General features: G+C 40.0%; 1 protein-coding gene across 1 annotated transcript; it reads left to right on the top strand.

Moving 5' to 3' along the window:
* The first annotated feature begins 592 nt into the window (after positions 1–592).
* On the top strand, positions 593–13232 carry LOC107144004 (glutathione S-transferase alpha-4-like). The gene is made up of 4 exons (XM_048805483.1): positions 593–719; positions 9231–9337; positions 10078–10129; positions 13057–13232. Exons 2-4 carry the CDS (start codon positions 9296–9298, stop codon positions 13215–13217), a joined length of 255 nt encoding a protein of 84 aa, XP_048661440.1. The 5' UTR covers positions 593–719; positions 9231–9295; the 3' UTR covers positions 13218–13232.
* Positions 13233–14708: the final 1476 nt, after the last annotated feature.

Below are 14708 nucleotides of genomic sequence, written 5' to 3'. Positions count from 1 at the left end.
CCCCTTCCCTACTTTCTTTCTTTCTCACTCTTGAGTGCAAGTGATTCTCTTCATTTTAACTTCTACCATTGGATATGACAACAAGATGCTGGCCTCTTCACCTTGGATTTGCCAGCCTCCAGGACTGTAATAAATAAAATACAAGTTTCTGTTTTTTTTCTAAATTTCCCAGTCTCAGGTATTCTGTTATAGCATCACAAAACAGACTAAAACACAGTGCTCCTATTCTTCCTCCCCCTCCAGACCCTATAACTCTTGTACAATTCACTATGCACAAGCCATAATCATCCATCATAAGATGTTGTTATTATTAATTTTTTAAAAGCAGAAATTTTAAATATATACTTATATTGCCTGTCTTCCGTGACTAGAATGTGAGCTCCCCAGGTTGAGGAACTGGATGGGTCATGTACACCTTTGTTTCACCAATACCTGCAATACTGCCTAGCACAAAATTGTACTCAGTAAATACTTGTTGAATGAGCAGGAGTAAAACTTGTTGAGTGAGTAAATTTTTCCTCTTTGGGTAACTTGATATGCTAGGAAAAACACAAACAAAGAGTGTAAAGTGAAGCCTCAGAGGTATGTGAACAAACTGGAATGTTCTTTGGCTTATTCTTAGAGTGGGTGGAGCTTTCGATAGGAAAGGAGAGTGTTATAAACCGTCCTTTAATCTCTCCTCCAGCCACAGGAAGGAACAAGAGCCTAGAAGAGATAAGGTTAGTGATGTATTTCTTATGTAAGCTTCTTGAACTTGGTTGGGTAATTATATTTTACTGCCAAGTGTGCAATTTATAGTCATCAGTTGTTTAGTTTATGTTCAATTTATTGCTTATTATTTCGAAGCTTGACCATATCAAATAAAAGGAACAGTTCTGGTTTTTTTTGTTTTTTGTTTTTTTTTGTTGTTGTTGTTGCTTTTGCAGAGCAGATACATAAATGAAAAGGAGCTAGTAAATGTATATATAGATAAGGCCCTTTTGAAGTATTCCATTGCCTGTGCATTATATAGTATCAGACATTAAAATGTTCCCACACCCCTATCATATATTAAATATATTTTCAAAAATAAATACACAATAGAGAATTAGAAGCTTCTCTGCTAAAAGCACTGACTCTGCTTAGGCCTGCAAGTGGGTGACTAAAAGCAGGTTAAAGCCTGACATCTCTGCCTTCTCTTTGTGTCTGACTTCTTTATTACTTCAAACTTTGAGTCAGCTTTGCATGTAGGCATGCTAATACAGGATTTTTTAGCCATAAATTTACCTAATCTAACTTATTTCATCCCCCTTCAAGACTGAGGACACCAAAATAAAAATAAAAAAGATATTTCCAGGGACATTCAACTGCCTGCTTTTACAATGTCCTGTTCTAGACCCCTGGAATGGCACCCAGAAGTCCCCAGTCATTGTTTTAAAGCTTCCAGGAATTGTGGGACCTTCTAGACAGTTTATCTCATGAGACTGCCCCCCCTAAACAGGAGCATTCATCTCATGGGAACTGAATTTCCCCCTTTCAGGAACACAGGTCTAATTGATAAACATCTGAGCAGTAAATGCACTTTGTTCCCTCAGCTAAGAACCTCTCTGAAGCCACCCTGCAGAACCAGAATTGAGATAATGATCAACTAGATCAATTTGACCAAGACTCTTAATTATGCGTACCTCTCACCCCCTGCCCCAATTCTTCCTCTATTTAAACTTCTTTATATCAGCTCCCCAAAGACAGGACTGAGACCGTAGATCTCACTTTGCCTTCTCAATATGGCCATATTGATTAATGTTCCTTTCCTGCTTTTCATCATTTGGTTTTGGGGGCCAGTAGCTAGACCTAATTTGTTGGGAGCCCCAGGCCTCTGGCCTGGGACTCTAGTAGCAGGTATGTATGAGTTTAATGGTATTTAAGATTATTGATTGACATGTTTAGTAGAATTTGAAAGCATGTATTAATTTTTTAGTCATTATGTTTTTTTTTTTCCTCCCTAACCAAATCTCAGATATTTTTATACCCGGTGGAAAAGAATACAGGTACCAGCCACACTGTGTCATAGGGTCTAATGGGTAAACTAAGTTTTCCTACATCTAAGCATCTACTCCAAGTATGATTAGAAGATTTAATCCAGATGAGCTGACACTGGGTCTTCTTCCAGTGTCCTGAATGCTATGCCAAGTTGAGAAGCAGTTTGAGTCGAACTCTGACACAAATTTTCTCAGACTTGTCCCAATCTTTAAACAGTATTGGGTCATATGGTGGTACACTTTATTTAGGCAGTGTTAAGAAGCTGGGTAGATAAAAGTCTCTTGCTTGACTCATTTAAGTAAATTTGTAAGCCTTGGAGGAAAAAGTCCATCCCTTGGAAGTTTGGAGACTGTAAATCAATCCATTAGACCCTAATTAATAGGACATTTAGTTTCTGAAAATTAAATATATATTAAACATAAGTAGATGAGCTTGGGATGAATCTATCTCCTCAATCACTGTACTACAAAAATAACAACCCTCTCCCCACAGTAATATTGCATGGTTGGTTGTGAAGTAACTATGTCATATCAATACTTAAGTTTCATGTAGCAGACTATATTGACTGGTAACTTTAGAAATGGCAATCTCTCAAGTTGACACCTTATAAGTTTTATTATCCAGCCTATTTTTACCTTTTCATATAATTGAGAAAAAACATCTTTTGTCTAAATTATCCAGAATAATTGTTAACATTGTCAGAAAATTTCACCCCAAGAGATTATCTGCCTTCTCAAGATGTTTGTTCTGCAGATAAGAACATAGGACACAGAATGAGGGCATGGAAAGAAAAAACGAGATCAGAAAGCTTTTTAAAACTGGAAGAAACTAAGGAGATGATCTAATTCCAGACCAACTCCTCATTTTATAGTTGAGGAAACTGACATCTCTTTCTGACCTTGCCCAGGTCTGAGTCCCAGCAGCTGGTACTTTGTCGAATCTGGGAATTGAATGGGAACTTTCAATTCCAGGAATTTCATTCTTGAAAGAAGGCCAACGATTCCCAAGTATTTTATTTTTTTTGAGGATATTGTGAATGGAGTGGTTGTCCTCATTTCCATTTCAGAGGATTTGTCGCTGATATACAGGAATGCCTTTGATTTATGCGTGTTGATTTTATANCATAATCTGTGGATGTGGGGCCACATTTTAGGTCCTTACTATGTTCTGCAGTTTGTACATGTTATTGCATTTCAGCTTCATAACCAACCAAAGAAATTAGACTTGCTGCACAAATGAGAAAAACTGAGGCTCACAGAGGTTAAGATAATTTTTTAACACCTAGGTATAGCTGCGATTTGAACTGGTACCCCGGGCCTTAGTCAGGTAATTGTGTTAGGAAAAAATGTGTTCTTTCACACTTTCTAAAAGATTTTGGTCCCATTTTTTTTTAATCAAAGAATCATACTCCACCCAGCCAAAGATTGCCATGTCACCATCACTATTTTCTTCTCAGCCCACCTGAGATGCATAGCTGGGGCTCTAGGGGTGGCGAAGTGCTTCCTACTGCACCTCAGGTGAAGCTACATGCAATTGGAGTTTTGAGCCCTGAAGAATGGGGCTGACTCCCAATGTCATAAGACCCAAGTAAGAAGCCTACTTGGTAATCCCATTTTTCTTTGTTTATTTGTTTTTGGTGCCAGGGATTGAACCCAGGGGTGTTTAACCACTGGGCAACATCCCCAGCCCTTTTTTGTATTTTAAGGTCTCATTGAGTTGCAAGTGCCTCACCACAGTTGCTGAATCCTCCTGCTTCAGCCTCCTGAGTTTCTGAGATTATAGGTGTACGCCACTGTTCCCGGCTCCAGTTTTGTTTAATTCAGGACACATCTTTTGGCCAAAAGCAGAGGCAAAAACATCAGAGTTGAAGAAATAGGCATGGGTTTATGCCTAGTTGGAATACTCAGATTTTGTGTTCTCCAGCACCAGAGTTTTCGGGGAATTGGCATTTGGGCAAAATCCAGAAAGTGCTGCTTCTTTGTTTCTTTCATTTCCCAGAGATGGAATTAATATTTTCATTGCACCTGTTTTTTTCCATGTTCTGACTGTGGACTTTGAGATCATTAGATCTATTTATTGAAGCATTAGGAATCTTGATCTTCTGCCTTATCAACAATTAGCAACCTGTGATTTTTCCTAATCTTTGTTTAGTAGAAAAAAAAAATGATTAGAGGATCTATGCTTTAAAATAGGAAGGGGTGGAGGCCAGACAAATGGATACTTACACTCACTCTGTGAGACTCTGTTCAATTCCTATAATACCATCCTGTATCGCCACCACCTGCTCTTTGGCTGGAGATTGAGCACAAAGCCTTCTCATGCTAGGCAAGTGCTCTACCACTGAGCTACAACCTCCAGTCCCATGTTGCATTTTTACTAAACATTTATTTCATTTTGACTTGCCTCATAGTAGGATGGATGTTTTCGATGGCAGGAAATACACTTTATTAATCTTTGTGTGCCTAGAGTTCCTTGACTAGCGTTTTATTCAGCTATTTTGCTGGTCTGACTAAAGGACAAACTAGAATAATTTTAGAGGAAAAAAAGTTTATTTGGGGAATCATAGTTTCAGAGGTCTCAGTCCACAGACAGCTGGTTCGAGGTGAAGCTGAACTTCATGGCAGAAGATTGTGGCAGAGGGAAGCAGCTCACATGATGATCAGAAAGCAGAGAGAGAGAGACTCCTCTTACCAGATACAAAATACCCCAAAGCCATGCACTGCCCACCTCCTCCAGCCACACCCTACCAGCCTTCAGTTACCACTCAGTTAATCCCCATTAGGGAATTAATTCACTGATTGGGTTAAGGACCTCATAGCCCAATAGTTTCTCTTCTAAACCTTCTTGCATTGTCTTACATCCAAACCATAACACCTAGTAAGGTACCATAGTAAAAGTTCAATACATATTTGAGGTTGAAAGAAAAAAATGAAATAATGAAGAAAGGAATCTCATCAGGGTTAGAAACTGGTAACTCCAAACGGCACATTGACAGTACCAACAGTATATGTTACACATCCACAGTGTCTGGGATAATACTGGGCTGGTTTTATAGGGGATGAAATATAATATGACCCTTGCGTCCTAAGAGCTTGTCACTTCCATGTAATTTTACAACATAGAATCCAGGGAGAACAGTTGGATCTTGGCTGGGTATGAGAGTGTAAGAGGTAAGGGCCCTTCTCTGGGCTTAGCATTGTTTTAGAAGGAACAGCTCCTCCTGGGAGGGGTTCAGATGGGGACTGATGTCCTGAAAATGCTTTTTTGCTCATCCATCCATCCTCCACCCTGCGAGACTAATGTAGAACACTCTTAGTCCCAGGCTGAGAGGCCAGTAACAGGGACTGGCCAGAGCCAGCTAATTAGGGAACAACAGACATTTGCTAAGACTTTCACAATAGTGATGATAGTTATCATTTGAGTTGCTGGTTTTTAACAGCTTGTCCTCTAATGCTACATCCCTGAATCTGTGCCTGAAAAATGGAAGGAACAGGCAGAAATGAAGTGGGAGAAACCATGCTGGCACAAAACCATTGAATGAAATTCCAAAACCAACTCCCATAGACCAGCAGACCACAACAATTCTCTAATTAAGCTAAAACATCACAGCATGAAGATAAAAGCCACACTGGATTTTACTTTTTAAAATATTTTATATTGTAATACTGGGTGAAATTTCCAAGTTTTCCGCCCTCCCTTTTATGACATAGCCATTGCATTTGCAATGAACCTTTATAAATGACATCTAAAACAGACAATCCAGTCTTTACAAAAGAAATGTTAGACAGCACTAAATTGGTTTGTAATTCATTCAAAAAAGCATGGGGACTGTACTTGAAATGATACTGGGGTATGATTTTATCTGTTACTTTATTCAATCCTCAGTCCTCATGAAAACCTTCCAAGGAGAGCAGTATAACTGCCACCCTCATCTTAAAGATTCAGAGATTGAGGTTTGGAGAGGTGGGGTAAGTTTGCCTAGCAACAGTGAGGACTCATAACTCAAGAGCCCAGAAACTCTTTCTGCCTTTGAACGGAGGGGATAGAATGATATTGGCCAAATTATATTGTGTGCATGTAACGAATCCTACCATTATGTACAACTATAATGAAACAATAAAAATTAGACAAAAAGAAAGGATGGCCTATTAACACCCACTTATGTTCATTGGATATAACATGGGTGCTGTTGCCATGGGAGCCAGTGAAGGATCAGATTCACACCTGGGCCCTCTCTTTCTCACTCTGCCTTCCCTTGTCAGGCCAGAGAGATGGCTATTAATTCACACCCAGGAGGTTATATCTCAGCAAGCAGAGGTTTCCCTTCTTGTTTGGTGACTATGCCTCTCCCAAAAGAGAACAATAGATCCATGAATGGTACCCAGACTCACATCCTCTCATGGGCCGGCTTTCCACTAGTGTATTCCTTCACCTCTGAGGGTCGATATTTCTGCATCCCTTTGAGTGTTGATGCTGGAATGTCAGCAAGAAGCCGGCTCCATTCTGGATCAATTCAGGGTGCATTTTGCTGCCTCTCCTTTTGTCTGAGATTTCATCCACTGGTACCCTACATAGTCATTAGAGTCTCACTCTTGACCAAGTCTCTGGGACAAATATGCTCTCTGGAGCCTACAAGTCATGACACTCAGTGGTTCATTAGGTACCAGTCTTCCCAGGGCAAGCAAGAGTGGAGAGTTTAATCTTTCTAGGTTTTAAATCACTAAGAGAATGATGAGACAGGAGAATAGCCAGCCACCCTGCATTTTAAGTGACCCACTGCTTAAAAACAGCTTTCTGGAGACCATCAGAAATGCCATTGTCTAGATCCACAGGGTTAACCAAAGGATAACTGGGAGAGTAGAACAGAATCACTGAAAAAAAAAAAAGGAGGTTTCAATTTCAGCAGTCTTTCCTGTGCCTTTCACTTTTTTTTTTAATCTAGGATTTATTTCAAACACAATTTGGTCTAGTTAAGGGTTTCAGGGAGATAGGACCAAAGAAATAACCAGATCCACCCCCAGCCATATTTACAGCTCTATCTCCACCTCTCAGAGTAGGTGCAGTTTAAGTAGTCTGAGCTCTATGCACCCAAAGGACAATAGACAGATGGTACTTCCCAAGTGAAACTCCAACATGAACTTCACCAAGATTGCTTTATTTTTTGTTTGAAGGCAGCAGGATGGAGACCTGCAGGGGGTCCTCTGAATAAGACTTGTTAATTTGCCCCATTGTTTCTTTTGTGTTGCTGACTTCCTATGAACTGGTCAGTGCCTGGCTAATTTCTTCCTGTGTGTGTTGTCCTGAAGTGTCCTTAGCAGGTTTGTGAATTCCTGTGCCCTCCTCTTTGTTTTTATTCCAAAATTTCTAAAATTTATTTTAATTGGCAAATAAAAATATGTGTATTAATTGAATAAATATGATGTTTCAAATAGGTGAAGGTTGCTCCTTCACCATTCCACGTGGGACACTGGGGGAGATCAGAGGATTCAGAAGTTCTTAGATTGAGGAGAGGATCAGGAGAGAGCATGCTCTCCCTTCTTTCCTCTTCTCATCTGCTCTCCACATTCACTGTATTTTAAGGTTCATTTCCTGGTTCATTAGCGAGTCACTGAACCTAAACATGGTTTCTCTAATCAGGGAATTCTGGTTAACAAAGTGACTTTTTTTCCCTTAGTATCTCCGAAGACATTCAATGGTTGATTCTGTTTTTTTAAGAAGCTCCTGAAATATTCAATATGCTGTAGCTAAAGAGGCAATTTAAAAGGACTGAATCTTGACAGCAACCCAATATAGATAGTTCCCTGAGATAAGAAAGGAATCAAACTTCTCAAAGAGTTAAGCTGTAAGTAGATCTAATACGAATGAAACGGGACAGCTGTGAGGAAGAATGGCTTCCATGCACCTAAATGCACCTAAACGATTTCGTGAACCTTGTGGACTTTGCTGTCACACGATTGTGTGTTTAATAGTTAACTTTCATATCATTAATGAAGTTACTGATATTCCAGATTTTTAATATCTTGAGTCCTATTTGTGCAGTAACTTCCTCAAATTGGATTTTAGCAAGGGTATGATATTTGGTGGTTTGGCCTCTTTCTGGTTTGGGGACCATGGGAAATGCTCTCTTGGCAGCCAGGGCAGCATAGTGTCTCCATGGATGTGCTCCTCAGTGCCTCCTAAGCACCTTCTGAGCCAAGTACCACAGACACTCTGCCAGAAGTTGGTATCTTTTGCTGTTCCTTTAAATGAAGTGTGCATTGTTGTATTTAGAGTAGGAGGGGCAAAGTTGAGAAAAGGAGACCAAAGAGTTATAGTACCTTCAAAGCTCCTGATTTTATCTCATATGATCACTGCAATAATCCTGTGAAACAGGTACGGTCACTAACAACAGCTATGTTGGGCTCTGGCAACAGTGAGATAGAAATGCTATTAGGTACAAGGGCTTTATGGACTCTCTTTGAAGGCTGCAGATGGTGCTGGGAGATTCTTCCCAGTTGCAGGTAAGGACCTGTAGGCAGACAGAGGTTAAGCGAATGAGATCTAAGGTTACCCAGCTTATTGATGACCAGGAAAGAACCTGAATCCAGGTCCTGTCTAGGCCTGCATTTGTGCTTGTATCAGTGCTCCAGGAAATCTTGTGACAGCAGCCAAACCATCCCCTGTTCCCACAGAATGCTTCAATCCAAATGCCTCCTTGTTGCTGTTGGAAAAGGTTTTCTTTTACAGTCATTCATGAAACCATTATATTAACTCCTGGTACCTTTCAACAAATATCAGAGAACATCTTTCAAATCTACAAAAATACCTTGATGCCTTGATATGTATAGTTTGTTCTTTCTAAAATTTTGACCTAGTCCACTTATAGAGTATTTCATGTACAATTTAATGTACAATCTAATTATAAAGGCTACTAATTCTGCTCAAGAAATAGAACATCGCTGGCATCATAGAATATCAAATGTCCCTCCCCAGTTGCAACCCCCTTCTCCTCCCAAGAGGTAACTTCTATCCTGTTTCTGTGATATTTATTTCTTACTTTTCCTCATAGTTTTACCTCCTGTGTTTGAGTCTCTACAGAGTAGGTTTGTTTTATGTGCTTTAACATTGCTATAAATGAAAACATAATATATGGTGTGTGTTAGTTAGTTCTAACTAGTTAGTTAATTAGTTCTTTAAAAGTCATTTTCTTTTTTTAAAATTTTCCCCTTTAGGAAACTCTGAGCCAAGAGTCATGGCAGCCAAACCCAAGCTCTACTACTTTAATGGCTGAGGCAGGATGGAGTCCATCCGCTGGCTGCTGGCTGCAGCTGGAGTGGAGGTTGGTTCCTGATTGGGAAGAGGAAGTACGGTATCTGGGTGGGTGTGCAGTCCCCCTTCCCCCTTCAAAATTCAGGATTGTTGTATCTACTCTTTCCCTTTCCAACTGTTTTCCTTTTAAGAGATAAGGGAGGGGTAGGGGTAGGAAAGGAGTTGGGGATCTGGAAGTGATCTGGAAGCTTTGTAGGAATGAAGGGATCTTAGTGGATCTCAAGATTAAGGAGAGAGAGGAGACCCACATCTGACTCATCTTCTCCACTGGGACCAGCTGATTTTGGGGGGTCATTTCTGTCTGACTACAGCACCTCAGTCATGTAATACTCATGGCCACCAGCTGGAACCTTATACCCAGCTAAGTTCTCCCCTGTGGGACCATCCCTTAACACTGAATTCCCTCTCCACTGACTTCTCTTAAGTGTCTCAAAATTGTTTTTTGTCGTGCAAGTATAGACTTATGAAGGATCAGGCCGAGGGTCAGGCCAGTGAAGCACCTACAGTGCAGAATTTAGGGAGGCACGGCTTCTCAGACCTTAGCTCTTATGCCCTAGGTGTCTCACTAGTTAGTCCCAGCCTTAATCACATGTCCCAAAACTGCCCTGCTCCTCTTTGAGTCAATATTTACATTCCATCAAGGACCTTGCCTTAAAGACAGTGATCTTAGAATCCTTGCTTCATGAGTGGTGGAGTTGCTAGGGAAGTTTGTCATAAAGTTACAATAATGTCTCTCTGTTCTTTATCTAGTTTGAAGAAGAATTTATTGAAACAAGAGAACATTATAAGAAGTTGCAGAAAGGTGAGTCTAGGTTAATTCAATGTTATTAGAAAAAATAGAAACTTGTTTCTGGAAACATTCATTCTGATATAGAACACGGGGCTAGAGAATGTCAGCTATGAGAAAAGGCAAGCACACAGCATGCTGGCTAACATTGATTGATTGGTTCCTATGTCCCTGGTGTACAGCTAGATGCCTTCTCTGCATCAGCAATTCAGCCTTCACAAATACTCATCAAGGAGGTTATGGTGGGAAACTCAGTTAAGCATGGACTCAGCAGTGCTGAATGCTCAGTAATCCCCTCCCACTGAAGAACACTTTTGAGAATTCTTAAATGCTCACCCAGGGGATCCAAGGGGAGGAAGCTTGAGGGAGTATTCTCTACTTCTCACAGTTCACTTTTAATTTTTTTCTCAGATTAACAGAAACCATTTTTATCAAATCATAATAGATAATCCACAATGTAGAACTCAGACGGTGGAAAATATTTGATTTTTTTCACTAAATATTGACCAAAGAAAAAGACCTTAATTATTACAATTCCCTAGGTAAATTTCCCACACTGGGAGAAAAGTCTAGCATTTTAATAGTATTTCTTAAGTTTCTAACAGATACAATGTTATTGTCCTTATCAAAGAAAACACAAGCGAGCATCCCCACTGTTGTTGATAAACAATCATGACGTTTGGACAAATTATTTTTAAGAAGGCCGTTCAGCCAGTCGTTAGCAGACTGTCACTGATAAACTGTATGATTCTGGGCAAGACTTTTAACTTCTCTGCCTCTCTGTCTCTTCTCCATAAAATAAAAATAATCTCAGTGGTGGTAGATTACAGTGTACCAGTAGATCTTAGTGACGTGGGGAAAGGTCTGGTTATCCTTTCCCTGATTCTTGTTCAGGAACCTTATTATCGGTTATTCCTCTTTATTTCTGCCTTATTCCACTCCAAGCAAGGAGAGGCCCCGATACAAGTATGGGCTAAATATATACAAATTGAGTAAGTGACTAGCTCCATATGCCATTCCATGAACATTCTGGCAGGAAGTGCTCCCTAATAGTCTCTGATATACCCAGTCCTTCCTGAGCCTGTAGGGCAGCTATTGCACTGGGAACATTCTCCTGGGCCTTACTGTTGTTTGTGAACAGGAAGCAGGGAGGCACAGCAGAGAGCGCCAAATGAGTCAGAAGGCCCACTTCTGTTGGCCTCGCCATCCCTGAACTGTATGAATTTGGGCAAATCACATTCACATCCCTTGGCCTCAGCAGTGTCTTCTATAAAATGAGGGAATTAAACTAAGCGATATCAAAGACCCTTTCCTGCCCTCTAAATCTGAGATTTAAAAAATCAGCCTAAGATCATCAACTCCTAGAAGTGGGCATCAGTAGTAATTTAATGTTTGTGCCACTCACAAGCAGTAGCACATGCCCAGCTGTTAGGGGTTCATTCAATATTGAACAAATGTGGAAATACCTTCAGAGAATGGAGGCTTTGTATCCTCCCCATTAACAATAGTACTGATATTTCCAAAGCTTTAACTTATTCTTACTCAAAGAAACTGGGTAAGAGGGCAGGACAGATACTTACAGATTGGAAAATAGGCTCAGAGAAGTCAAAGACTTGCCTAATTCATCTAAGTAGAAAGAGACGCTGGTTCTCAGCAGCTGTCACTGGTTTTGGGGGAGGTATTCTTCCCACAGTCTTCTACTGCCTCCCACTGAATCTAATAGGAACATCATTAGAAGTTGGGGGAATCAACCCAGATCTTTGCCAATGCACTAGTGAAGTCTGATTCCTATTCTAGATAACATTTCTTACAACAATGTGCAGATATTGTACAAATTCAATAGCTATTCATTTCTTCAAGACTCCATGAAAAGAGCACCAAATTAGAATATATCTCAAATGCACTGTAGTCATATGCTGCACAATGATGTTTTGGTTGACAGTGGACCACATATATAATGGTGGTCCCCTACGATTATATCGCCTAATGAGATCATAGTCATCTTAGGTTGTACAAGTACACTCTATGATGTTCATACCATTATAAACCTGCTTCACAGTGCAGTTCTCAGACTATATTCCCATCACTGACCAGTGCTTGACTTATGTATGTAGGCAATTAGTTACAAAAAAAAGAGAATTTAATTTTTATTTCACTGAATATTATTGGCAGTGTTTGTCTTTTACATATCTCATTTTATCTTCTCAAAATCCTCCTAGATAGACACGACTGCTATTTTAGAGACAGGAATCTCAAGGTTAGATAAGTAATTTGTCCAAAGTCACAGGGCTGGAGGGGGCTAAAGCTGACATTGAACCCAGGTGTGCCTGGGTTCTTGCTGTCACGTCCATTATGCAGCTGTGGATGTTTTGCATGAGACCACATGTACTTTGGGAAGAATGCAGAATCCCAGACTCCTTCCCTGAGGAATAGGGAGGGCATTTTTTAACAACCCTCACCACAGATTTATTCAGCCTAAATGTTGAGAACCAGAAACACTTATACTCTAACACAGTTAATGTGGAAAGTCTTTAAAAATCAAGATTGACCAACACACAAAAATACAATAAAATGCATTTAAAATTTTGTCTTTTAAAGATCTCATTTTATCTTTCCAAAATATTGCTGGAGGGCTGGGGTTGTAGCTCAGAGGTAAAGCACTTGCCTACCATGCATGAGGCACTGGGTTCGATCCTCAGCACCACATAAAAATAAAATAAAGATATTGTGTCTACCTATAACTAAAAAATGGCTCCAGACCTAAAATGGTGAATCTGATGCCAAAATCTTGCTAGATAGACATTAGTGCTACTGAAGCAAACAGAAGGCATTTCTTCAATTACTGGGATCTGCAACTCATCACTTTGGCTGAAAACCAAAAATCACTCAGTGGACTATCCTTCATCAAAGAATATCTTACCCTTTCTTTGTTCAAACTACAGATGGATGCCTGCTTTTTGGCCAAGTGCCTTTGGTTGAAATTGATGGAATGATGCTGACACAGACTAGAGCCATCCTCAGCTATCTTGCTGCCAAGTACAACTTGTATGGGAAGGACCTGAAGGAGAGAGTCAGGTACCATACTGTTCATTCCTGTACTTAAGTTTTGTTCAAGCTTCTGTAGTTCTGCATCAACTGAGACCTAGTTCAAGAGTACCTTTCAGCCTGGACTGAAGGGAGAAAGCTAGGGGGATAATGGTGACATGCTGTGCTAGACCTGGCATGTCCTATGTAGAATTCTGAACAAATATTCCACATCTCCCCTTGTGTGTGCGTATACTTCATAGTGGTCTGCATGTAGCATTCTCATATTCTCTACTAGCAACATATGTTTTCAGAAGATGACTTGGTAAATGATTCTACATGCAGGTGGAAATAACTGATTTGACAAATAAATATTGAGCATTTTATCAATGATCTATTTATCATAAGTAACACTGTGTAACATATCATCTTGATACAGTGATTTGGGGCTGGGGTATAACTCAGTGGTTATAGCATGTCCTGCATTTAATCTCTGGTGCTGCAATATAAAGAAAGAAGGTAAAACAGAGCAACTTAAAGCAACAAGCATTTATTATTGCTCACGTGTCTATGGGTCATCTTAGTGGTTGGTTTTTCTGGGCCACACTTGACTTACCCCAACTGGCCTTAGACATATGATGTGGTCAGGCAAACAGTAGCCATGTGGCTCTGGCTTTGGGTGTTGGCTGACTTTTGGGGGAGAAAAGGGCCATGTGTCTCTCATTCTTTCATCTTGAGCTTGTACTCATGGTAGCTAGGCAGGGTTCTGAGAGGAAGAGTGAAAGTACACAGACCTCTTAATTTCTGGGCTCAGAACCAGTTCCTCATCATTTTCACCTCATTTTATTAGTCAGAGAAAGTCACAGGGTCAGCCTGGGAAATAGGCCTCACCTCGGATGGGAGGAGCTGCCAAGATTTCTCGTATATCTATTGGAGGGTGAAGGATTGCCACCATCCCCCACCTCCCATCTATGTAACATAAGCATCTTCTCTGCGGTCCACCTTGCTAGCCCTAATAGAGGATGATTGGGTTATTAGCCCTAAAGAATAGTTTCATGGTGAATAAATAGACTTAAGACAAAACAAAGACTTCCTAATTTCTCTTTCAGAGGATTTGTCACTGATGAACAGAAATGCCTTTAATTTACGGGTGTTGATTTTATATCTTGCTCCTTTGCTGAATTCATTTGTTAGTTCTAGAAGTTTTCTGGTGGAATTTTTGAGTCTTCTAGGTATAGAATCATGTTGTCGGCAAATAGTGATAGTTTGAGTTATTCTTTTCCTATTCATATCCTTTTAATTTCTTTTGTCTGTCTAATTGCTCTGGCTAGAGTTTTAAGAACTATGTTAAATAGAAATTTTGAAAGAGGGCATCCCTGTCTTGTTCCAGTTTTTAGAGGAATGCTTTCAATTTTTCTCCATTTAGAATGATGTTGGCCTTGGCCTTAGCATAGATAACTTTTCATAAATTCCAACTCCTTCCTTTGGAAGAGATGCAAATTTGGGAAGGTTTTTCAAATTCTGAGCTCAAATCCTCTTCTGAAAATAAAGAGAAATAGATACTTTCTTT

This window comes from Marmota marmota, unplaced genomic scaffold (genome assembly GCF_001458135.2).
Source record: "Marmota marmota marmota unplaced genomic scaffold, marMar, whole genome shotgun sequence".
NCBI classification, from domain to species: Eukaryota; Metazoa; Chordata; class Mammalia; order Rodentia; family Sciuridae; genus Marmota; species Marmota marmota.
Note: the sequence above shows the minus strand (reverse complement) of the source record. Positions and strands in the feature narration are given on the sequence as shown.